Below are 23,375 nucleotides of genomic sequence, written 5' to 3' on the forward strand. Positions count from 1 at the left end.
ACAATAAAGTTATTACAACACTGTGACAGCACGATATCCGTTAATTTCTTTTTTCATAATAAAATTAAACTAACAACATAAAGTCAGTTGTGTTGTTTGCGGCGTTTTATGCAACACCAGTTACTTAAATAAGACTCACTTGATATTCTGTCATGTTGAAAATATTTGTCGGTGGCTTTTCGTGGAATTTAATCGAATATTCTTTCAAGGCTACGTCACATGCTCTTATTTTGTTAGTATTTGTTAGCATTGTGTTTCCTTCTATCGCTTCTATCTTTTATACTTACTGAATGTATATATATTTAAACATGATTATCATGAGATTAAATGAGAAATAACTACCTCTCTTAACTGTGTTTACAAAGTTTAAAGACTTAGTTAATGTAAGCTATGTAGCGTCTGTACGCACTCAGCTGCTAAGCTACGTGCTGTAAACACAAACCACGTGACTCGCAGCTCTGGCCGTCAGCAGCTTTGCAGCAACGGGGCGAATGGCGGCTTAGTTAGTTAAGGAAGTTAGTGCAGGCAGTCGCGCTACTATGTAATCTTACACGAATTGCATACATCATTGCACCGAGACACAGGTAAGATCTTTTAGTTAAAACGCTCACATGCCCAAATATACAGTTAGCCCAAGGGTGTCGTGGGCGTGTTCATGAAGCGTCTGTTAGCAGCGAGCAGGCTACAAACAATCCTAGGCCTTTGCTAGCCGGACCGAGCTAGCATGTCTGACAGATTTAGCCTCCTCCATCGTTAAACACTGTGAACTACATCACTTCATCTCTAAAATGACTGTGCTGTTTATGGATATTGTTGTTATTAAACAGTTATATGAACAAATGCACAGTTAAGAGACTGGAGTAATCACCAAACTTCCACCCACAGGTCACCGCGTTAGCTTGATAACAGAACGTATTAGCTATGCATGCTAACTAGCAGCCGCCTCATTTGAAGTCAGGCTGGAAAACAAGTTCAGATAACGGACATTGAATGTGTTTATTTGCAGTTGTACTATCGAATGGTTACCTGTGTTGACGTGTATCTAATAACCACTGCTGAACCTAATTACATGCTCAGTTCACCTCAATCTGTCCCGCTTTAACGTGTGTTCACGCATGCTAAAACTTCATTGGACACAAACAAGCTATCGCAGTATCTTTTACAAACTGGAGGTTAGGCTATCGTACTAATGCTGACTAAACGTTCAAGCTTTTCAGTGGTCTTTCTGCCCTGAATACGCAAACCTTGATGGGTAAGAAGTAAATGTCTTGAGTCAAGATGCTAATTGTTAGCTTAGCAAGACTGTAACGTGTTGGGTTGATGACATCCCAGCATCGCATTATTTATTGTCTCGTACTTTAAACCTGTATATTTTTATTTGCATGCATAGGGTAATCTCAATGTTATAATATTATAAGGGTAATCAATAATATTGTTTGGTCGACAATTTGTTTGTATTGGGACATATTTGTGGTTAAGGTGATACACTTGTAGCTATCCAGATGTTAATGAAGTCCTCGTGTTCTACCTGTTCCTGTCCCCACACAGGAAGGCAACAGCATTCATGGATATTGTGGACACGTTTAACCTTTTAATACCAAGTGACCAGTTAGATGACACCCTTATCATAGGTCAAAATCTGGAATGTGAAGCCAGTAATGAGTTTGGGCCAGTACTCTGTCTTGAAGATTCGCTGAAGAACATGCTGAGTGACAAAGACCCCATGTTTGGATGCGCAAGCTCTCAATTCAACCTGCTGGACAATGAGGACCCGGCTTTTCAAATTTCAGGCTCGGCAGGTATGATCAATATCAGTGCAACCAATGTATTGAATGTTCAAGTAAAGTCATACAATGGGTGATTATTTCACTGCATACACCGCCAGTATTGTATAAGGACATCTATGTACACATCTACTTCAATTGTTGATAGTATAGTATTCTAACAGTGATGGGACATTTAACTTAATGCTATTTGGATTTCTACTGACTTTTTTTTCCTTATTGTTCTACCTTTTTATCTTGTATGGCAGATATCGGGAGTGGTTCAACATCATCTTCAGGCCTTGGTGGGGAACTGACTGTGACAGCGACCAATCCTGTCAAGCGACCTGTAGGAAGACCCAGGAGACGTCCACGTAATGTAGAAATAGGTAAGCCTGATCCATTCATGCCCTACATGGGAAACAATAATGCTGATTGACTGATGATTTGTTCTTATTTAAAATGACATGCTACTACAATTATAGTGAATTAATGGACCAATTATTATCATTGTTTGTTGTTTGCCATCACTGACCTGGTGGCATCACAAAAACTTAAAGGAAAAATGCACGCGTCAGTGGTTTGCACTTCAGGTTTTATTTGATTTTGGTGTATATTTTTTCACAACATGTTTGACCTTTGGGGTGGTCCAGTATACGGCACATTTTGTGATGCATGTTTTCTTTCCAGATACAGAATCCGTACCCATAGGATGCCCGGGACAAAAATCCAGCAAGAAGCTCCATAAGTCGTTTCTAATCAAGAAAGGAGTTAAAGGAGTACAGCTGAAGAAGGAACTAAGTCTGGGTGGACGCATCAACATCAACCACCTTGAAGGCGGATTGTGGTTAAAACCTTCTGTTGTGCTGAAACGACTGACTGTCACCATCGGAGGATTCAAGATTGAACTACTTCCTGGACCGTCTTATCTCCATGATGCTGACGCCAACTTTGACAGTGGTTTTTCCTATGGCGGTGACATTGGGTTTACCATGTTGTCTGATGATGCTGTCAGCGTGCCTAATCCTGACAAAGCTCCCCACATGGATGTAGCTGAGAAGTGCGTTGATGACACAACACTTGGACTTGGTCCGTATGTGAACCCCAATGATGTCCAGGCAGCCAATGGGATGAAAAGAAAAAACTCTTGCCCACAGGAGGCAGGAGTTGACAATCAGAGTGTGGTGACAAAGCAAAAGCCTGTCAAAGATGGGGTTAAATTGCCGCCAAACAATGGAACAGCCAGTGTTGACAAGATGGACATAAAAGAGAAGAAAGTGATGACAGCCAAAAACCAGCTTCAGTCTGAATCTAAGCAATCACCTAATTCCAGTAAGAATAAAGGCTTGATTACATGTGAGCACAGCAACATGGCTAAGGGAGCTAAAGTTTCCCAAAGTGTACCGTCCAAAGTTGTCCAAAGAGATGACCTTCTTAAATCTAAAGCTCTCAAAGCGAGGAGAAGCAATGATTCTTTAAAAAGGCCCGGTGAAAACACACCAAGCGAACCTGCTTCTAAACTTCAAAAGATGCACACAGGAGAACACAAAGTCAAGGCCACCTCTCCAGTGAAAAAGACGCCATCTAGTGGGTCCCGTGTAGTAGAGCAACACAGTCCAACCAAACCCCCCCATACGCAAAGCTCCTTGAAAGCGGACGCCTCAAACTCCTCACACGGCACTCGTCCAGGCCATTCTTCAAAAACACTTGAAGAAGCTGTGCAAGAGAAACCTAAAATAAAAAAGCCTGAGAAGATTCTCCAAAAGCAAAAAAGTAAAACAGCAAGAAGTATCTCTGTGGATGAACCGCAGTTGTTTGTCCCAGATAATGCTCCGGCTGTGAAGAGGGAAAGCACTGAGGAGCAGCCTGCTAACAATGAGCCTGTGTGGGATGGAAACAACTGTTGCGGTTTGTGCAAGAAACACCACAACAACATGTAAGTCATGTGTCCCAAACTTTTTCAGCTATGTTGCCATTACATTGACAAAAAGTGGCCATAAGTCTTATTACTAATCAATAGGTTTTTTTGTGTGCAGCATTTGCAAAAGGGTGCAGTTACTTCAAGCCCCACGACCTTGCTGCATAAACAGGTTGCAAAGGAATATTTTTTTGTATTCCAGGTTCATGGTAGGCTGTGGCCGCTGTGACGACTGGTTCCACGGTGATTGTGTCGGTCTCGACCTCATCAAAGTACGTGAGATGGAGGAGGAGGACCAGATGTATGTGTGCTTGAAGTGCTGCGAGGAGGAGAGCAAAAAGGTGGAGCCTGACCCCCTGACCGTACCCACACCCAAAATAAAAACTGAAGCAGTGGATCAAAAGCAGGCTGCCAAACCCAAGCCAGGATCCTCCCAGGCAGTGACATCAGGGGGTGTCAGATCAGTAAAGAAGGTAGGTCACGTTACATTATTATTTTTTTAATACACTAGAGCTGTTGACCAAATGTTTTTTTTTCCCTCATTACAAAGGATGTTTCGCTATGTGTTTTCTCCAGCTAAGTGATGCTCTGATATTAATCATAGCAAGTGTTTCCACTACACAAGGGTTTGTTATTTTACCTTTACTTTTCTTGTACACTGATGGCTTGCACATGGGTGTATGCTAAGGTCTGCGTATTAACCATTTTGTAGTTTCTCACAAAATTAGACATGCATTCACCCACCACATTGTCAGGTACACACACTGATATTCAACCGTTGTGGTGCAGAAACACTCACTGGTACCACATGCACATTGTAATAATACAAAAGCTTGATCAAAATTCTGCCATTGCAATATAGCAATGCTCAGCTTTGATTATCTAGAATAAATTCCATAGGCTATTCAATTCAACTTTGTAGCGATCCCCATTTTTTCACTTGGATCCAATCCCAATGACTGAATTTGGATATCTGCCGACCCTGATGCAGTTCGATATCAGAGCTCAAAGACTAACAATGAACTGCAGCACCAAACACACGAGAACGAGAAGCGATTTAAAGATTAATTCCAACAAATTTGGCATACTGGCTCGTTCTTGTTAAATGTCTCTGCAGACGGTTTTAGAAATTTCCACTATTGTAACCCGATGCTGGATCGGATCAGGTACATCTCTATTTAAATTACAACTATCTAGCAAATATTAGTCAACAGAAACCACAGTAATTTAGTGCGAATTGGGGTGGTAGTTTTTTAAAAATCCTGCCCATGAATTAAACTGTACTAAAAATGTGAACTTCATGGCAGACGTCATTTGTCTGACAGTGTTAATGCAAACTGAGCATTGCCTTTTAAAAGGCAGAATTGTAATGGCAAATGTTCATATTTCTACTGTTTTAGTACTTTTTTTCTTATTTTGATCAATATTCAAATAAAACCTACTGGTCAGTAATTTTGAAACCTCTTGTCTGAAATAGGAATCAGGTAGAAGACTGTCCACTGAAGCTCCTCATAAAACAGGTATTTGATGTATTTCTTGTTACAATACAGATACAGTATTGTATGCATATATGGATGTGAGTTAATGGCCTGGTTGGCAAGGTAGTTTGTGGTGGTATAAAAGCAGTATTTTGAAGTTATTTTTAAAAGTGATAGGAAAGACACATCTACACATTTTGTCCAGAGGGAATGGCTTGCTAATGCAAACTAACTTCCTTGGTACTTATCCTTGATTACATCCTCATAGGAATTCTCCTAAAACTTGAGGCAAGAAGTAAATCTGCACCTTCTAGCTCCAAAAAGCGTGCATCTGTGGATGAGATCAGGCGCAGCGTGCGAGATTCTCTGAAAGAAATCCTTATCCAGAGGTAGGAAAGTTCCATAAATTGACAATACACAGCCTCTTCATTGCAAAGCTTTCAAAGACTCATGTAAATGTGCTGAATGTGTGACACTTTCTGCGTTTTAGGTTGAAGGAGTCTGACTTGGATGTCCCAGTAGAAAAAGCGTCTGAAGTTGCCAAGAAGACGGAGCGAGAACTCTTTCACATGTATAAAGACACCGAAAACAAATATAAGAACAAGTATCGAAGCTTGATGTTTAACCTAAAAGATACTAAAAATAATGTAAGTGGTATTTGAAATGTCTCCAAATGAGAGCAGATATGATTTGCATGTAAAGTGAGGTTGCATTTCAGTTCACACATAAAACACATGTTTTGTTTTTTTTTTTTTTATCTGAACACTCAGGTTCTCTTTAAGAAGGTTCTCAAAGGAGACATCCCTCCTGCTAATCTAATCCGAATGAGTCCTGAAGAACTGGCTTCTAAGGAACTGGCTGCTTGGCGGAAAAGAGAGAACCGACATGTGAGTCATTTGTCGTAACTTACCTGAAGAGCCTGATCGGAATGTGTTTCGTTAAGAAATACTGTTTTCTGATTTTTACAGACGATTGAAATGATTGAAAAAGAGCAAAGAGAGGCAGAGAGACGGCCAATCACCAAGATCACACATAAAGGGGAGATTGAGATTGAGAGTGAAGAGCCAGTGAAAGCACCCGAGCCTGTGGAGGTAAGACATGCGATGCCTTTGTTATAATCACAAGTTAATGTGCCACCCAACTGAAGATTTCTCCTCATGACTGCAGCAGATTGAACCAGTCAAAGTGGCAGAAGTCGCTTTAGAAGCTCCAAGTGCTCCTGAGAAGGCCGTAGACAGCGCGGATGAAGAGAAAGACACCACCAAGCAACACAAGGCTCATTTATTTGACCTCAACTGCAAAATCTGCACAGGTGACCTACAACATGAGTCCTGACTTCAGACAAGCTTCAATCACTGACCTTGATGTGATGCTCTTCTTCCCCTTGAAGGTCGTATGGTGCCCCCTGTGAAAGAGGCACCCACTAAAGTGGTCAAAGTTGCTACAACGGTGGCAAAGAGGCTGTCTGTCAAAGGAGAGGAGGCAGGCACAGCGCCCCCCGCTGCTGAGGACGACTTACATCTCTCTGTTCTGGAGGAGAGCTTCCAGAAGGCTCAGACCACCTATGAGCGAAGGTGAGCAGTCATTTCTAGTGTTGGGTTCTCTTTGTGTTGGAGTAGTCAGTAAAGTACTCTCTCCATCTCAGGTCTGATTACACAGCTGGTCAAGATGATGACACGTTGTTCCTCTCCAACCTGACGTCTTTGTGGCGGGGTTTCATTACTATGCACTCTGTGGCCAAACTTGTCACAAAAGCTTTTCCTGTGTCAGGCATTCTGGACAACTTGACTCAGGTACGTCACTCTTCGAAAGAACCCCCTCCAGACACACCTCAGTGTCTCGAGTCTGAAAGTTAAATCGACCTCATCAACATTCTCATGTGGACTCCTTTACAGCTCATTGACCACTCAAATTTGTGGTCAACAGTCTACGCTACAATTTTTAACAGATCGCTCAGGATTTTATTCCACTCTGTCTGTACCCATTCCTTATCGTTTGTGTACAGATCACAACACAAATATTCTACCACAAAGACTTATTTTACTTTTCCATGAATTGATGCGGGCAACTGACCTTTTACTTGAGTGCAGGGCTGCAACTAACGGTTATTTTTGTACTCCATCACTTTGAAGCTTGCTGTTTCAATTAATCAAGTAATTGTTTAGGCCCTAGACGGGCAAACAAAAAAGTGTTTTGGTCCTCAAGAGGCACAAGCACATAATAGATGTGCTTTTTATGGATGACTAGGGAAACACATTTGAGAGGCTGAAATCAGATAATACAATATTAATATATTTATATTAAAAAAAAAATGATTGATTGAATTGCAAAATAGTTGTCAGTTCATCTATTAAGCGTTGCAGCTCTAGTTGAGTGCACTACATCCATTTGGGGGGAAATAACATGTAAAAGGTATGCAAGGTGTGCACCTTACGACAAGAAGCAATCATACACCCAAAGCAACAAAAATAGAAGGCAAAAGTTTTTACAATGTAACTATCTGAAGGTTTTTTTGCCAGGAATCGCATGCAAATGTTGCAGAGTCATGATGTCTTGCTGATTGACTCCTCCCCCAAAAGACTGAATGTCGTTAAACTGCACACTTGATACTATCTTATTAAACACAAATTATTTTTTTTTCAATATCTGTCCCCTTAAGACATTTCCTTCTTTTTCACTTGAATTATACAAATGAAAAAAAACTGCATTCTTTGGGCAATGAGGTGTCATTTCTGGGCCCACATTTGCCACACCATGTCTTTTGTTTTGTATGTAGTTAATGAAATAAATGAAAAAATGCAATACGCACACACATTAATTGTTCAAATTAAATTAGGTCTATTCACTCTGACACATTGGTACTGAATTTACATGTTTATTGTTTACCTCAAAATTATTTGATGAAGCTAATGTTTTTATCACAGATTTTTAAATAAGTAGTTGAAATATTTGTGTGTAACTTGAGTGATAATTTTTCAAGTGCAGTCGTCGTCCCTCAGTAATTGAATGTATGCACAATGACATGATGCCGAGTTTGTAACTTGCCCTCTAGAGGACATGTGACAAAAACGAGTTTGACATCCCGTTTTAAATCATAAAAAGATGCTATTTTAGCAGTATCATTACTGTATCTACATTATCCACGAACTGACCAAAAAAGAACATTCAGCAAAAAAAAAAACTATTCTAACTTATCAGTTTGATGGGCACTTAAACCTGACTATTCCTTGCAAAGTATCATCATTATGCAAATGCTTAAAGTGATGTTGGATTGTTTTCAATAGGATCTTCCAGACAGTATTCAGGTTGGTGGGAGGATAAGTCCGCAGACTGTGTGGGACTACTTGGAAAAGATCCGTGCAACTGGAACTAAAGTGAGATTTTGACATCTAATTATGAATTACGTCTCAGCAACCTAGAAGAAATATTTGTTTTCTTTTACATGGATCATGGTTTTTGCTGACACATGCCTTTTTTTTAACACACAGGAAGTGTGTCTGATTCGCTTCTGCCCTGTGACCGAGGAAGACGAGATCTCCTACACACTCCTTTATGCCTACTTCAGCAGCAGAAGGCGTTTTGGCGTGGTGTCAAACAACCGCAAACAAGTGAAAGACATGTATCTCATTCCTTTGGGTGCTACTGAAAAAGTGCCACATCAACTCGTGCCCTTCGATGGACCAGGTGATTCAAACACGGCTCTTTTTGTCTGCTTTGCAGATGAACACGTTTGGTTCCTCCTACAGAAAGTCTTAGGCCACCACTATTTTTATAGATTTGTCATGAGCCTTTTCACAACAGTCATTTTGACATAAACCACGTTTACATGAGGAGTTTTTCTCTTTACGAATTACCTTTCTGGAAAGGAATATTCCAATCTTTTGTCTACATCATCAAACCGAATAGTCAATGGGGCATGTGCAGTAAAACGTAAACATCACCATCACGTGATACCGACTTCCCCGAGTTTTTCTTTATATATATGTATATATATATATTTTTTTTTTATAAAACTGGACATCTCTGTGTGGAGTTTGCTCCATGTTCTCCCCGTGCAGTCGTGGGTTTTCTCCCATATTCCAAAAACATGCTAGGTTAATTGGTGATTCCAAATTGTCCATAGGTATGAATGTGAGTGTGAATGGTTGTTTGTCTATATGTGCCCTGTGATTGGCTGGCCACCAGTCCAGGGTGTACCCCCGCCTCTCGGCCGAAGACAGCTGGGATAGGCTCCAGCACCCCTGTGACCCTTGTGAGGATAAGCAGTAGAAAATGGATGGATGGATGAATGAATAAAACTGGACTTGTGAATAAAGTATAGAAGGGTTTAGATTCTGTTCCACAGGTTTTGGTAATGCACACCCTTTTCTCAGTTTAGTTAACAATTCAACCTTGGTGGAGGTTTATGCTCTACTAAATCACATTTTATATATGTGCTCATTTAGTTTTGCCATAACAAGGTGGCCTAAGACTTTTGCACTTGACTGTATTACCATATCATGTACTGCTAGCACCAGTCAGCTCTTTATTGTACAAGAGCCAATCATGAGCTATGAGAAATCAAACCATCAGAAATCTCAGGAGATTATTATTCATAACAGTCTTACTCACTGGGTCATCTTGGATAGAAGGCTAAAATCATCACACAGCAGCTTAACACTAAAGGAGTAGTTCTGAAATATACAAGACAAATACCAATATGAGTTTAATACTAAAAAAACAACAATTTTAACTTCCCGTCATGCAGTTCTTCCCAGCAGAGCAGCCGGGGCACTGCAGTGATGCAGTCATTTGCCTCTGTCCACGAGAAGGAGCTCATCAGCTCCGGCAGCCATATCATACTGATATCGCGATCCGATGTCAATATCGAGACGCCCGTAGTTAAAGAATCCAACAAACATGACTACAGCAGTTAATAAAGTGTGCCTGCTTAGTGATTATAAAACCAGGGGTTTGAGTGTGAGGTGGGCCCCCCCGCAGGAGACTTAATAGTGTTTGTAGCAGCTTAAAAAAGTAAAGAACCGTCTTTTTCCAAACTAAGCTAACTTCATTTATGTGAAAGGCAAAACAAATATTTTTGGTTCCGTTGGTGAGAGAGTAACAGGTTGGGATGAGCAGAAAAAGCCACAGAAGTGCTGCAACCCTAATTTGTCATCTTGTTTGACAGGTCTAGAAAACAACCGAGCAAACCTTCTCTTGGGACTAATAATTCGCCAGAGGCCAAAAAGGGATTATCTTCCTGTTGACTTGAACGAAACGGCAAGGATGTCTCCTGAAGTCAAGGCCGTTCCTGTTTCTGTTCAAGAGACTCCAACAGAAGAAGATGAGAAGCTCTTCCTGGCCTCCTTGACTACTCTGAATAAAAGCGAGAAGCAGAGACTACTTGAGACCGCTGAAGTTGTTGAAGAAGAGACAATTACGGAGTCCTTTGAAGAACCGTCTGCATCGGGGAAGAACAGTCAGGAACCCCAAAAGCCTCTGCGTTTTCTTCCTGGTGTTTTAGTTGGCTGGGGAGGAGAACTCCCACCCCTTCCAGATTTTGGAGGAAAGCCTCCAGAAATCCCTCACAAGGCTGCCCAGAAAACCGAGTCGCCAACGAGCACAAGCTCCAAGAGTCCGACGGTTGCTGCCGTCGCTGCACCTCGAGAGCGCTTTGTCATCAAGAAAAAAGAGGTGAAAGTCGTCCAAGCAGAACCGGAGTCTTGCAGCCAGGCGGAGGCTGCGAACTCCTCATCAGGAAAAGATGCTGAGGCAGCGCCCCGAAGTGCTCCAGTCTCCCTGAGAGATAAACCGCCAGATGTATCAACGGATGCTTTCTTGGAAAGCTTGTCAAAGACTCAAAGCCAGGGTGAAACAAGCAGCAGCCCCAACAAAGATGACGCTGCTCTTTTAGCTGATGCAGACAAAGGCAAGCTGGAATCGCACATGGCGTCAGATCACACAAATAGCTCCAAACCTCCTCTAAGCGGGATACTGAAAAAGATTTCCGCCTATTCAAGTGCGACCAAAGCCAGTGAAAGCAGCCACGTTGCTCCTGTGGATGCTAAACCTGTGCCTGCGCCGAGTGGCGGTAAAAATAACCCAGTTACAACATTTCATCAAGGCTTTTTACAGATGTCTCAGGCCAAACATAAATTGAAGGAACAGAACCAGACTGCCAGCGACCATGAAGATCCAGCTGAAATCCAGGTGGGCGCCACAGTATCAGTGACTTCAGTCCATGTGCCACAAGCAGAGAGTCACAGTGCCTCCAAGCACCAAAGTATCACAGCGACAGAGCCAGCTCTCGCAGCATGTAACAGTACTGCACCTGTCCCCCAGCAGCAGCATCAAGCTCAGGTACCTGGCAGCCACCTCCAACCATCTGTTTCCAACTCTTTCCACAACCTACACGTCCAGGATCAGAACCATGGCACGCCGCAACAGGCACAGGCCAAAGACGAGGCACCCCCGGAAGAGGAGGAGCGCTACGCCTACTGCCACCCGTGGGAGATGCCCCGCCACAGCGAGGAGAGGGATGACGACGAGGACAATGAAGATGACCAACAACATCACCGTCACCACCGCAGCAAACACGGCCACCGCAGAGACTCGCACCACGTGAAGAAGAACAGGCACCACGCCAGGGAGCGGAAGCACGAGCGTGGATCCGACGACAAGCACAGAGAGAGGAATAGGCACCACGGGCAGCCTGAGGATCGCTACGGCGAGAAGAGGAAAGAGCGATACTACAGCGACGACTATGGCAACCGCCACAAAGAGCGGCACCGACATCGCCGGGACTCGGACTATGAAAATGGGCGGAGGAGCTCAAAAGACTCTAATTACTCGTAATTATTTGTTTTTTTTTACATTTTGTTTTTAAAAGGAATTAAGCCCTAGTAGTGTTCGGTGCTCTGAGACATTCAAACCACTTGCGTTTTAGGTTATGTGATGTCACATCCTTCCCATCTTTTACTTTGTCAGTTACGAGCTGAGCTATTGTTTTAATGGGCTTACCATGGTCATCACACTCGCTTGTCAGTTTCCTGCACCTTGTAAAACCGAAACCACACAACTTTCCAGAGGGCTTGGTTTGAGACTTGGTCCTAACACTCTGCCAGCATTTAATCCTGTTAATTGAATGGAAAACACAAAGTCTTTGTATACTCAGAAATTGACAAGTGAGTGTCGTCACATTCTCGCTGCAATTCAGAAAAGGGGCCATTATTTTCAATTTGAAATTTTAACCGTCTGTATTGTAGACATCTTGTTTGTACCGATCATGCGCACCAGACACAGTCCAGGTAATAAGAAGCTCCAAGACATTAGGTCAAACGTTCTTCGGAGTTAAGCAACCTTTCTACGTTTCCAATTCGGCTCCTTTAACAAAAAAATGGCTTTAAATATTTTATAGTCTTACTTTCTTTTGGAGAAGTGCGATGTACATTTTGGCTTGTAATATACCTTTAGAGATGAAGTGTGCCTTTGCACGTGTGTATGTACAGTTGGTAATAAATCTAATTCTTTTTTATTGTTGGTTATAAAAAGAACTCACATTTCTGTGTACAGTAAATATATTAAAGATACAATCATTCACTGAAACGCTGTTTCCAGTCTGTTAAATGTACACAAAACACTCACTACAAACATGGATGAAGTTGAGGTGTGTGAATATCAAAATACAATAGGTCTGCTTTCATGGATTACTAAGGAAAATAAAAAATCTATTCACATCGGAGAGGCTGAAATCAGATCATATAACAGCTGAGTCAAATCCCCAAATAATTGTCAATTACCTGGATAATCGATAATGTTGTAGCCCTTAAATAAGACTAACAGCATCTTCCCCTCTATGTCTCATCGCCATCATGGACATTAAAGCCCTCACTGCTTTGGAAAAACCTAAGTGGTTCGTCAAAGAAGACAACATTTCTAAGACTTCCTTGAAATCCACATGAAAACAACCCTGATGTCAGGACTGATACATTTGTGCCCATTTCAAATCCTCCAAAGTACATCTGCCCGCCGTAGTTCAAGGCAACATATCGTCCAAGTGGGTCCACGTCTTCATTAAGAACCCTCTTGTCGTTCAAGTCGGCTTGAATGACCGTACTGTTCACTACAATGGAGACGTGATGCCATCTGTTGCAGCACAATGTTTGACTCGGCAAAGTCACCGGGATAGAAACCCTTTCCCCGAGATTAACTGCGACTTTCAGGTGTCCGTTCTCAAGTCCTACTGCCAGGAAGTCATCATCGTCATGTCCCGCCTTCCCTAACCACAGGATCAAACTGTTACTTGTGTTTGTGCGGAAGCTGAAAGACACCCGAGTGTGTCTTAAATTTCTCCTGTTGTATTTCAGATCAAGATATTTCACATACGATTGTCCCACAAACGTAAAAGTGTCAGTGGCGACCTTTCTGCTGCAGTACCTCCCTCCCCACCCTAGGGGGCAAATGCAGCGGTATGCTGTGACGCTAACTGGCACACAAATGGCGCCATGTTTGCAGATGTTGTTGACACAGCTTACAGACTGGTTGCAAACTGGGCCGGTCCATGATGGCGGGCACTCACATGTGATGGAGTCACTTCCTGTTGCCCTACATTGACCTCCATTGCGGCACACTTTGTATCCACAAGCGCTCCCGTCCCAGTCTTCCACATTCGCTCCACTCGTAGCTCCTTTCTCCGTCAACTCCAACTCAAGCCCGTTTAGAATGACTTCCCGGATGCCGCCGGTGAAGCCCACCGCTCCTCCTTCCGTTGCGTCTGTGGACATCATCGAGGAGACGCCCCCTATGAAGATGTTGGTGGTGACATCCAGGGTGCTCATCCCCCCAGTGGCGTCGTGCGTGACCTCTTTGCCATCCAGGATTAGGAATCCCTGCTGACCGATCCGCCCTGCCTTGACAGTGTGCCAGTTTCTCGTGTGCAGGTCCACTTGGTTGACAGTTTGAAGGATGTGGGTGCCGTCCCCCAGATTGTATCGCAGCTGGACAAACGAGGATGTTAAGGATAGGCAGAGGAAGTCTCCTGCAGGGAGGAAATATAACACAACAAAAGTGCATTTCACATACAGTGGTGTGAAAAAGTGTTTGCCCCCTTCCCTCACAAAATGCAGTTTTAAAATGAAACCTGTCGTTATTAAGGGACGAAAACAATCTAAACCTAGATAGCCCTGTGTGAAGAAGTGATTGGTAGACAGCAGAATTCATGGTTCCATTCCAGGTCCCAGACCATCACACTACCACCACCATATTTACTGTTGGTATGATGTTTTTCTGAAATGCAGCAGTTACTTTTACACCAGATAATAAAGGTTTCATTTAAAAACTGCTTTTTGTGTTCAGTTGTGTTGCCATTGACTATTTAAATTTGTTTGAGCATGTGGGGGGGGGGGGGGGGGGGGGGGTAAGGGAGGTGGCAAACTGTTTAAATGTTTCCATATACACGGATGCCATAAACGCACACATTTCTAGAATCCACTGTGAAGAAAAAACAACCATGATAAATGAAAGACAGAAAGCATAAAGCATTAAATATAGTCCGCCAAAAGTCCGCAAAAGTCAACTAGGATAGGCTCCAGCCCCCGAGCAGCATACTCAGTAGATAATGAACACAATGAATGAAGTTACATGATTAATCTTACCAGCTCTGTCCCCAACATGCTGTGCAACATACACAAGGACACCCCCTGGTGATAAAGGTTGGAACTGCAGCTGCAACACAGTCCGGTGCCTTATATTCATTGGGGGAAAGGACATCCAGGAGGAGTGCTTTCCACTGAAGAATGGATCACTGATGCTCACAGCTGAAACGGGGACAATAACGCTCAGTTAAATAATTGAAGAGCAAAAGTGCTTCCTTGTTGACAAAATGAACAGAGAGAAAAAACACGTGTTAATGATGAAGATTTGCTTTGATGGTGTGACCTTTCTCGCAGTAGAGTCCTGCCATCCCCAAGGGGCACTGACAGGTATATCCATTTGGAAGAGGGATGCAGGTGGAACCGTGGGCGCACAAAGGCGGGGGAGTGTGCGCGGCATCACAAACCGACACAGTCTCCGAACAGAGAGCTCCCTTCCATCCAAAAGGGCACTGGCAACTTGCAAAAGAAAACACAAGCTTACAGCTCCTAGCTCCCCGTTTCATCGTGTTTCCACACGTTTGGCCTTACTGCACAGATGAACCAGAGTCCATGCATGTTCCTTCATTCCTGCACTGGACATCAACACAAGGGTTGACCCCACATTGACCCACGTTTCTCCCAAAGGTTGGATGGCCCACAGCTTGGAATGTTCCATTTCTTCTTGTTCGAAAGTGCACATCAAAAATGCACCCTTCACAAAAAAAAAAAAGAAAAAAATACAAGGAATGTGCATTTTAGTATGGAGAGCTTGACAACAAAATGAAAGGGACATACAGGACGTAGAAAAAAAATCATTATCATTTATAGCAGCCCTCCTTATCAATTTATGATATTTATATTTCAACACCCATAAAATATGATATTTATTTAACTGATAAACCTAATAAGGTGCTTTTGGTCCATTCATTCAGGTGAGAGGCGGGGTACACCCTGGACTGGTGGCCAGCCAATCACAGGGCACATATAGACAAACAACCATTCACACTCACATTCATACCTATGGACAATTTGGAGTGGCCAATTAACCTAGCATGTTTTTGGAATGTGGGAGGAACACGGGGAGAACATGCAAACTCCACACAGAGATGGCACACATCTCCTCGCTGTGAGGCCTGCGCGGTAAACACTCGTCCGCCGTGCAGCCACCAATTAATCAATGAAAATAACATTTATTATTATGAAAATAATCATTAGTTGTGTAATAACTACACTAAAGTCTTGTTATATCGATATCGGTTATATCGAAGTACTGCTTATTACGATACTATTTTCATTTCCCGGCAAATTTCTAGTCTTTTATGATATAATTAGTTCCGTTAGTACGATACACGGTTATTATGATAATCCGGTTACTACGATGCCCTTTTCATCTCCCGCCAGCCAATTTGGTCTGCTTATATCGATACAAAAGCAGCTTAAATCAATCTTTGCTTAAGGATTTCAATACCAAAAAAGAACACGGCGAACGGCTGCTTCCAGTCAACTTTATTTTTCACACTTCCACCACCAGAGCACAGCACACACACCGATTCCCGCACTTCCTGGTTCACAGGTCATGCTCAACCCGCCCCACATACAGTGAAGAAAATAAGTATTTGAACATCCTGCTATTTTGCTATTTCTCCCACTTAGAAATCATGGAGGGGTCTGAAATTTTCATCGTAGGTGCATGTCCACTGTGAGAGAGATAAACTAAAAAGAAAAATCCAGAAATCACAATGCATGATTTTTTAACAATTTATTTGTGTGATACAGCTGCAAATAAGTATTTGAACACCTGTGTATCATCTAGAATTCTGACCCTGAAAGACCTGTTAGTCTGCCCATTAGAAGTCCACCTGCACTCCATGTATCATCCTGAATCAGATGCACCTGTTTGAGGTCGTTAGCTGCATAAAGACACCTGTCCACCCCATACAATCAGTAAGACTTTAACTTGTAACATGGCGAAGACCAAAGAGCTGTCCAAAGACACCAGAGACAAAATTGTACACCTCCACAAGGCTGGAAAGGGCTACGGAGCAATTACCAAGCAGCTTGGTGAAAAAAGGTCCACTGTTGGAGCTATCATTAGAAAATGGAAGAAGCTAAACATGACGGTCAATCTCAATCGGAGTGGAGCCCCATGCAAGATATCACCTCGTGGGGTCTCAATGATTCTAAGAAAGGTGAGGAATCAGCCCAGAACTACACGACAGGACTTGGTCAATGACCTGAAAAGAGCTGGGACCACCGTTTCCAAGGTTACTGTAGGTAATACACTAAGACGTCATGATGTGAAATCATGCATGGCACGAAAGGTTCCCCTGCTTAAACCAGCACATGTCAAGGCCCGTCTTAAGTTTGCATATGACCATTTGGATGATACAGAGGAGTCATGGGAGAAAGTTTTATGGTCAGATGAGACCAAAATAGAACTTTTTGGTCATAATTCCAATAAGCGTGTTTGGAGGAAGAAGAATGAAGAGTACAATCCGAAGAACACCATCCCTACTGTGAAGCATGGGGGTGGTAGCATCATGCTTTGGGGGTGTTTTTCTGCACATGGGACAGGACGAGTGCACTGCATTAAAGAGAGGATGACTGGGGCCGTGTATTGTGAGATTTTGGGGAACAACCTCCTTCCCTCTGTCAGAGCATTGAAGATGGGTCGTGGCTGGGTCTTCCAACACGACAACGACCCGAAGCACACAGCCAGGAAAACCAAGGAGTGGCTCCGTAAGAAGCATATCAAGGTTCTAGCATGGCCCAGCCAGTCTCCAGACCTGAACCCAATCGAAAATCTTTGGAGGAAGCTCAAACTCCGTGTTTCTCAGCGACAGCCCAGAAACCTGACTGATCTAGAGAAGATCTGTGTGGAGGAGTGGGCCAAGATCCCTCCTGCAGTGTGTGCAAACCTGGTGAAAAACTACAGGAAACGTTTGACCTCTGTAATAGCAAACAAAGGCTACTGTACCAAATATTAACATTCATTTTCTCAGGTGTTCAAATACTTATTAGCAGCTGTATCACACAAATAAATTGTTAAAAAATCATGCATTGTGATTTCTGGATTTTTCTTTTTAGTTTATCTCTCTCACAGTGGACATGCACCTACGATGAAAATTTCAGACCCCTCCATGATTTCTAAGTGGGAGAAATAGCAAAATAGCAGGGTGTTCAAATACTTATTTTCTTCACTGTAGCTGGTCAAACACATGCCTGCAACAGAAGAACCAACTGACATAGCATACACACCTATTCCAACGAAGACACAAGCGTACAAATACATGTATTTAATTGTGTTGTATTCAGATATCTTTTTATCGCTTGCAATAATCACTGTTTTTCATATGTACATGCTGGCGTTCGTGGTTTCTCTCGTGTGTATAGAATCTATACACACGAGAGAAACCACGAACGCAGTTGGTTCTTCTGTTGCAGGCATGTGTTTGGCCAGCTATGTGGGGCGGGTTGAGCATGACCTGTGAACCAGGAAGTGCGGGAATCGGTGTGTGTGCTGTGCTCTGGTGGTGGAAGTGTGAAAAATAAAGTTGACTGGAAGCAGCCGTTCGCCGTGTTCTTTTTTGGTATTGAAATCCTTAAGCAAAGATTGATTTAAGCTGCTTTTGTATCGATATAAGCAGACCAAATTGGCTGGCGGGAGATGAAAAGGGCATCGTAGTAACCGGATTATCATAATAACCGGGTATCGTACTAACGGAACTAATTATATCATAAAAGACTAGAAATTTGCCGGGAAATGAAAATAGTATCGTAATAAGCAGTACTTCGATATAACCGATATCGATATAACGAGACTTTACTATATTTGTTTTTTAAACCTTTTTATACTTGTATGACAGTTAAGAATGTTGTACGGCCTGTAATATTCTTTGATGGAGGCGGTTGCACTGCGTAATAAATAAAGTTATTATTTCCTGCGGGGGAATTGTTTCAAACTGAGAACATCTTGGAAGTAGACCAGCGTAGACTTAGAGATGGTGACGCTGTCACATATTGTCAAAATAACATTAGCGCGAAAGCTTTCCTCTCAGCGTTCACACAATAATCAACAAGTCTGCCACCAGCTGTCATCAAGCATCTCCCGCCTTGTTTGCCTTTTGCTTCCATAATTCAATTCCATCCAGGCAATATTTACTTTGGCCTGCAACTGCAGAGCAAGAAGGGCCCCAGAAAAGCCTTCCAGTCATGTGCCACCCGTCTTCCCTACTGCATTAGTCACCGGCACAAACAGAATGCAGGAGAAATGTCACGCTCCTTCATGAATATTCATGCCGACTCAAGTGATGGTTACAGTGCTACAAACACATGGAGTATATTTTTGATTCAGCCGGACGCGCTGTCAATGTATCTTCTTCAAGTAGCGCTGAATGAATGACCTTAATAGAAATGTTTGCATGGAACGGTGTGGAGATTCGACAAACACTCTTCCCACTTGTTATTTGATCAGTGGCTCAAATTGACTGACTGATTCATTTCAGGAGTCAACGCGTCTCATCCGCCACCTTTCCACAGGGGGAGTGTGGATCTGTTGATAACTGGGAGTGAAGTGCATTATCAGTGTGTTCACTGCCAGCCATCATGATTAGGGCTTCAGGAAGGTCACACAGATCTGATTAGACGCCCATGAGTTCTCATTACATCCTCTGCACTGGGGCCATGCCTCCACCGGCGTTGAGCTTACCAATACAGGGGACCACGGCGGTGTCAGGCGGTTTATGGAAACTGATTCTTCACTGCAGCTGATTTGATTTTTTGGGCTTGAAACTTCTATTCCATCGGACGGATTAAGATGGATGTCAGACTCATAAATAAGACACAAAAAGCTGCAGTCCACTTCAATTTAGGGCTGTAGGACATTGGCTAAAAAAATAGATACTTTATCCATCCATGCATTTTCTATACAGCTTTTCCTCACTCAAGTCGCGGGCGTGCTGGAGCCTATCCCAGCTGTCTTCGGGCGAGAGGCGGGGTACACCCTGGACTGGTGGCCAGCCAATCACAGGGCACATATAGACAAACAACCATTCACACTCACTTTCATACCTATGGACAATTTGGAGTCACCAATTAACCTAGCATGTTTTTGGAATGGGGGAGGAAACCGGAGTACCCGGAGAAAGTTCCCAGTTCCACATGTCCAAAAGGAGTAGGAAGAAGCAAAGCTTATTAAATCCTACCCCTCCATCTGGTACTTTTACAATAACTAACTGTTACATTTGTTCACTTCCTGCTTTCCATAATATAGTTTTTTAAAATAATGCACCTTGTACCAAAATAGGAGGTGATATGAGCATCCAATGCCATAATGGGTACCATAGTAAATGTCAATATAGTTAATACTTGCACCCACCACAGCCTACATTATTTCCATACTACACTTATTTAGGGGACTCCAGCAGCAGCAGAATGCTTCAGAGATGCCGATCCTATCAACTTGCAAACTGTGTTCTGCCCTCTCTTTTCATTAGGCTGTACAAAGACACAGAGATCCTGGGAAGGATGCCAAATGTCCAGTGCTGAAAGTGGCCGTCTTACCCTGAAAGCCTTGATGGAACCTGGAGCCAAGTGGCAGCAGTTGAGCGGTGTACTCATTATATCCACCTACAAAGACTTGCTTGAAAACATTGAGGCCTTGCAGGGGTCCTGGAGATGAGCCTGTTCTGTTCCTTTGTCCATCAACCTAGGAAAGACAATAACAATACTCATTAAAACTTTACCAGTGTACCTTTACCAAATGCATCATCTCCAAGAAGGAGCTTTGTTTTTCGGCCATTTTCTTAATCTTGAGCTTTTAGACCACAATAACGAGTACAAGACTGGCTGTAACTGACATTAGTGACACTGGGGAGGACACGTCAAAAAACAGAAAGGACAAAATGCTTTCTGATGTGATTAGTTTGATGAGTATACAAAATATCCTCAACCAAGTGATAGCAATCCTTAACATTTGCATCACAACTAGTCCCCTGTTTGATAATTTACCAAATCTTTGAGGCAGATTGGCGGAGAAGTGGCTTATTTGCTTATTTGTATGTATACATTTCTCAACCCCAAATATAAAATGACATATTTTTTAGACATAAATAACATAAATAATTTTTGTGTGAGCATGATATAAAAGCTCCAATCACCTTCAGCCATCCAGTGGTGTTGGACCTTCCGAATGTGACAGTGTGGATGTCCACGTGCAGGTTCAGTCGATCGGACACAATGGTTGCTATACCTGATCCAAGGTTGAATCTATGCAGAACCCTCCCTTTTCGTAACCCCAAAGCGAGGAAGTCATCACCATCTGTGCCTGGTAATAAAGAGAATGAAATTAAATCAATATAGTACAGAACTCCACTGCGGTCGTCCCTGACTACATCGCAGTTCCAACATCACCAGTTTTAGAAAATGTATTAAATAATAAATTAGCACCATTTTTTGGTAGGCTATGGGTTATTAATAGTCTTTCAAATACTGAAGACTAGTTAAATGTAGAATTAGATTAGATTACTTTCACATTGCATGGAGTCAATTCTCCTCCCTTTTCATGTGGAAGTGGTAGGTTTTTGGCTTCTTACTTTGGCCTTCTTCCACGCCGTTTTCTTATGTTTAGAATAAATAAATTGGAGGCTAACTAGTTAGCTTGCCAACATGCTCTTGTGTCCCGTTACAGTTGTAAACAAAGAATAACAGGTGACTGTAGGGATGTTATTTCATGTCTACAGGGCTCTAATAATAATTAGATTTAGAGAGTCAAAAACAAGTTTACCATGTTCCATCCCTCCATCCATTTTCACTGCCGTTTTGAAGATATCACATTTATTAATATTGAATCCTACTTCGTGGACCTAATTAACTGTGATAAACCAGAGTGGACTGTATAAAAATTGTATATAGCGGATGAATTCTCGCTGAATAAGCACCCACACAAACACACTATTAGACACATTTACAGTCAATTACACATTCGGTTGCTTTTGAAATGAGGGTGTCCACCACTTCAACCGGGACGGTTTAGTGTACCCTGAGTCTTTGCATCAATGAAATGGTGGTGCGTGATCAAAGCTGACACTTCATTAAGTCAATTATGATTTTCACTCGTGTATATTTCATCTTTTCTCCCATTTGCTTTTTGAATTTGTATTATTTCCACTCTCTCTCCTGACAGGTGTTTCATTATTCATTTATATGGCTCTTGTTTTCTTTTCTTCCCGCGCCCTCTCTTGATGAATTTACATCCCTGAGAAACTACCAGAGCTTGAATTTATTTTTGTGTTATTCCTGTTTTGATAAACTATTATTCGACTGCTGGCGGGGCTGACCCTGCTAATTTAGCACCGTGGGTGTTGACCGCGTCACCACTGATCACTTCAACTGTACTGTATGTTATTATCATTAACATTTCAGTCCATGCTGCTCCCAAACGCCCAAAACCAAGAACTAAAAGAAAAGTTTCAGCAAAATCAGATAAAAAAATGACTGACTTGACCTTTAATCTCAGCTGAGTGTGCTAAGAATAAGAAGTCTAATTACTGCCATGTATTATAAAGTATGTCCTTCATACGGTGCAACCTCGGTTAGCAAGTTTTTACATTCATGTCGAAAATTTATGTCAATATCATCGTGTTATTGACTCATTCCGTACCAAAGATGTACTGTATTTATAATTGATTTTTTTTTAAAACCTGAACACTCGCTCCCAAAGATGTATTTATACGACTTTTAAGGTTTTTTGCACAAAAGGCAACAGAGGAGATGATGTAACTACACACCAACAGTAATCACTATCACTGCCGGTTTAAACCATAAAAACTGTAAATAGTTCATTGTGTTATATTTGCAAATTTTGCTGTTAAAAAAAACACTTTTTTGTGTTGTTTATGTAGTGGAGCAGTTGTTTAGCTGTCACAGTGTCAAGGGAAAGTTATACTTTAAATGTATCTTTTCTTCCCTTTTTTGTTGGGAACAGATATTTTCCTGAAACTTACCTATGTTCTACTGCTGATGACTGAAGAAACATTCTTTGAGAGTCTAATCTTGTACCATGTTTACATGGCCATATAACACAATCATTTGCCTTGAATAATCAGCCAAACATGTCTACAATGGCCGGTAATTAATTTTGAAATAGTTAATACACTCCGTGAGCCCAACTGTGTTTTTATGGGGTTTTTTTTTGCATGAATGTTTTTGCCAGAAAACCCACACACGCACGGAGAGAACATTCAAAGGCCACCCAGAGATGCCCAAGCAGAGATTCAAACCCAGGTTTTCCCGATCTCCTGACTGTGTGGCCAAAATGCTAACCACTCACTACCTTGCGGCTGTCAAGTCCAATGAATTCAGTCATTTCTGACTTCTTGTTCCTGGAGGTTAAAGGTAATGGTAATGGTAATGGTAATGGTAATGATAATGGTAATGGTAATGGTAATGGTAATGGTAATGATAATGGTAATGGTTTTATTTCATTTGAACATGCATCAGATTCCAATTGCATTACATTTGTTCACTTCCTGCTTTCCATAATACAGTTTAAGTTTTTTTTTTTATTTTTTTATAATGCACTTTGTACCAAAGTACAAGGTGATAT

At 42.1% G+C, this 23,375-nt stretch overlaps 2 protein-coding genes across 8 annotated transcripts in view; one reads left to right on the top strand and one right to left on the bottom strand.

The window, feature by feature from the left end:
* Positions 1–416: 416 nt before the first annotated feature.
* On the top strand, positions 417–12,772 carry phf3 (PHD finger protein 3). Of its 3 annotated transcripts, none has more exons than XM_058058311.2 (16): positions 417–584; positions 1,549–1,799; positions 2,033–2,152; positions 2,454–3,699; positions 3,884–4,154; positions 5,159–5,201; positions 5,428–5,548; positions 5,650–5,806; positions 5,930–6,046; positions 6,128–6,250; positions 6,330–6,471; positions 6,550–6,733; positions 6,805–6,952; positions 8,444–8,533; positions 8,648–8,843; positions 10,327–12,772. In XM_058058311.2, exons 2-16 carry the CDS (start codon positions 1,565–1,567, stop codon positions 11,991–11,993), a joined length of 4,860 nt encoding a protein of 1,619 aa, XP_057914294.2. In that variant the 5' UTR covers positions 417–584; positions 1,549–1,564; the 3' UTR covers positions 11,994–12,772. The 3 variants fall into 3 exon arrangements, with proteins under 3 accessions (XP_057914294.2, XP_057914292.2, XP_057914293.2); XM_058058309.2 differs by having other exon boundaries at positions 6,327–6,471; positions 10,327–12,771; XM_058058310.2 differs by lacking the exon at positions 417–584 and adding an exon at positions 994–1,252 and having other exon boundaries at positions 6,327–6,471.
* A 184-nt stretch (positions 12,773–12,956) lies between these two features.
* eys (EGF-like photoreceptor maintenance factor) overlaps positions 12,957–23,375 on the bottom strand; it is a 224,227-nt gene continuing 213,808 nt past the window's right edge. For all 5 annotated transcript variants that reach the window (XM_078787403.1, XM_078787404.1, XM_078787405.1 and 2 more), the window contains 6 exons: positions 20,929–21,095; positions 20,333–20,477; positions 15,320–15,482; positions 15,075–15,247; positions 14,792–14,953; positions 12,957–14,175 (listed from right to left, as the gene is read on the bottom strand). In XM_078787403.1, coding sequence (XP_078643529.1) covers positions 12,992–14,175; positions 14,792–14,953; positions 15,075–15,247; positions 15,320–15,482; positions 20,333–20,477; positions 20,929–21,095 — 1,994 coding nt within the window. In that variant the 3' untranslated portion in view covers positions 12,957–12,991. The remainder of the gene's footprint in view (positions 14,176–14,791; positions 14,954–15,074; positions 15,248–15,319; positions 15,483–20,332; positions 20,478–20,928; positions 21,096–23,375) is intronic.

The sequence above is a fragment of the Doryrhamphus excisus genome, linkage group LG20, assembly GCF_037039965.1.
Source record: "Doryrhamphus excisus strain RoL-2023G ecotype Guam linkage group LG20, RoL_Dexc_Guam_v1.1, whole genome shotgun sequence".
NCBI lineage: Eukaryota > Metazoa > Chordata > Actinopteri > Syngnathiformes > Syngnathidae > Doryrhamphus > Doryrhamphus excisus.

Coding starts and splice junctions, on each gene's coding strand:
- phf3 (XM_058058309.2), top strand. CDS start 1,565: ATGGATATTGTGGACACGTTTAACCTTTTAATACCAAGTGACCAGTTA. Junction 2,153..2,453: donor TCCACGTAATGTAGAAATAG/GTAAGCCTGATC, acceptor TTTTCTTTCCAG/ATACAGAATCCGTACCCATA. Junction 8,534..8,647: donor TCCGTGCAACTGGAACTAAA/GTGAGATTTTGA, acceptor TTTAACACACAG/GAAGTGTGTCTGATTCGCTT.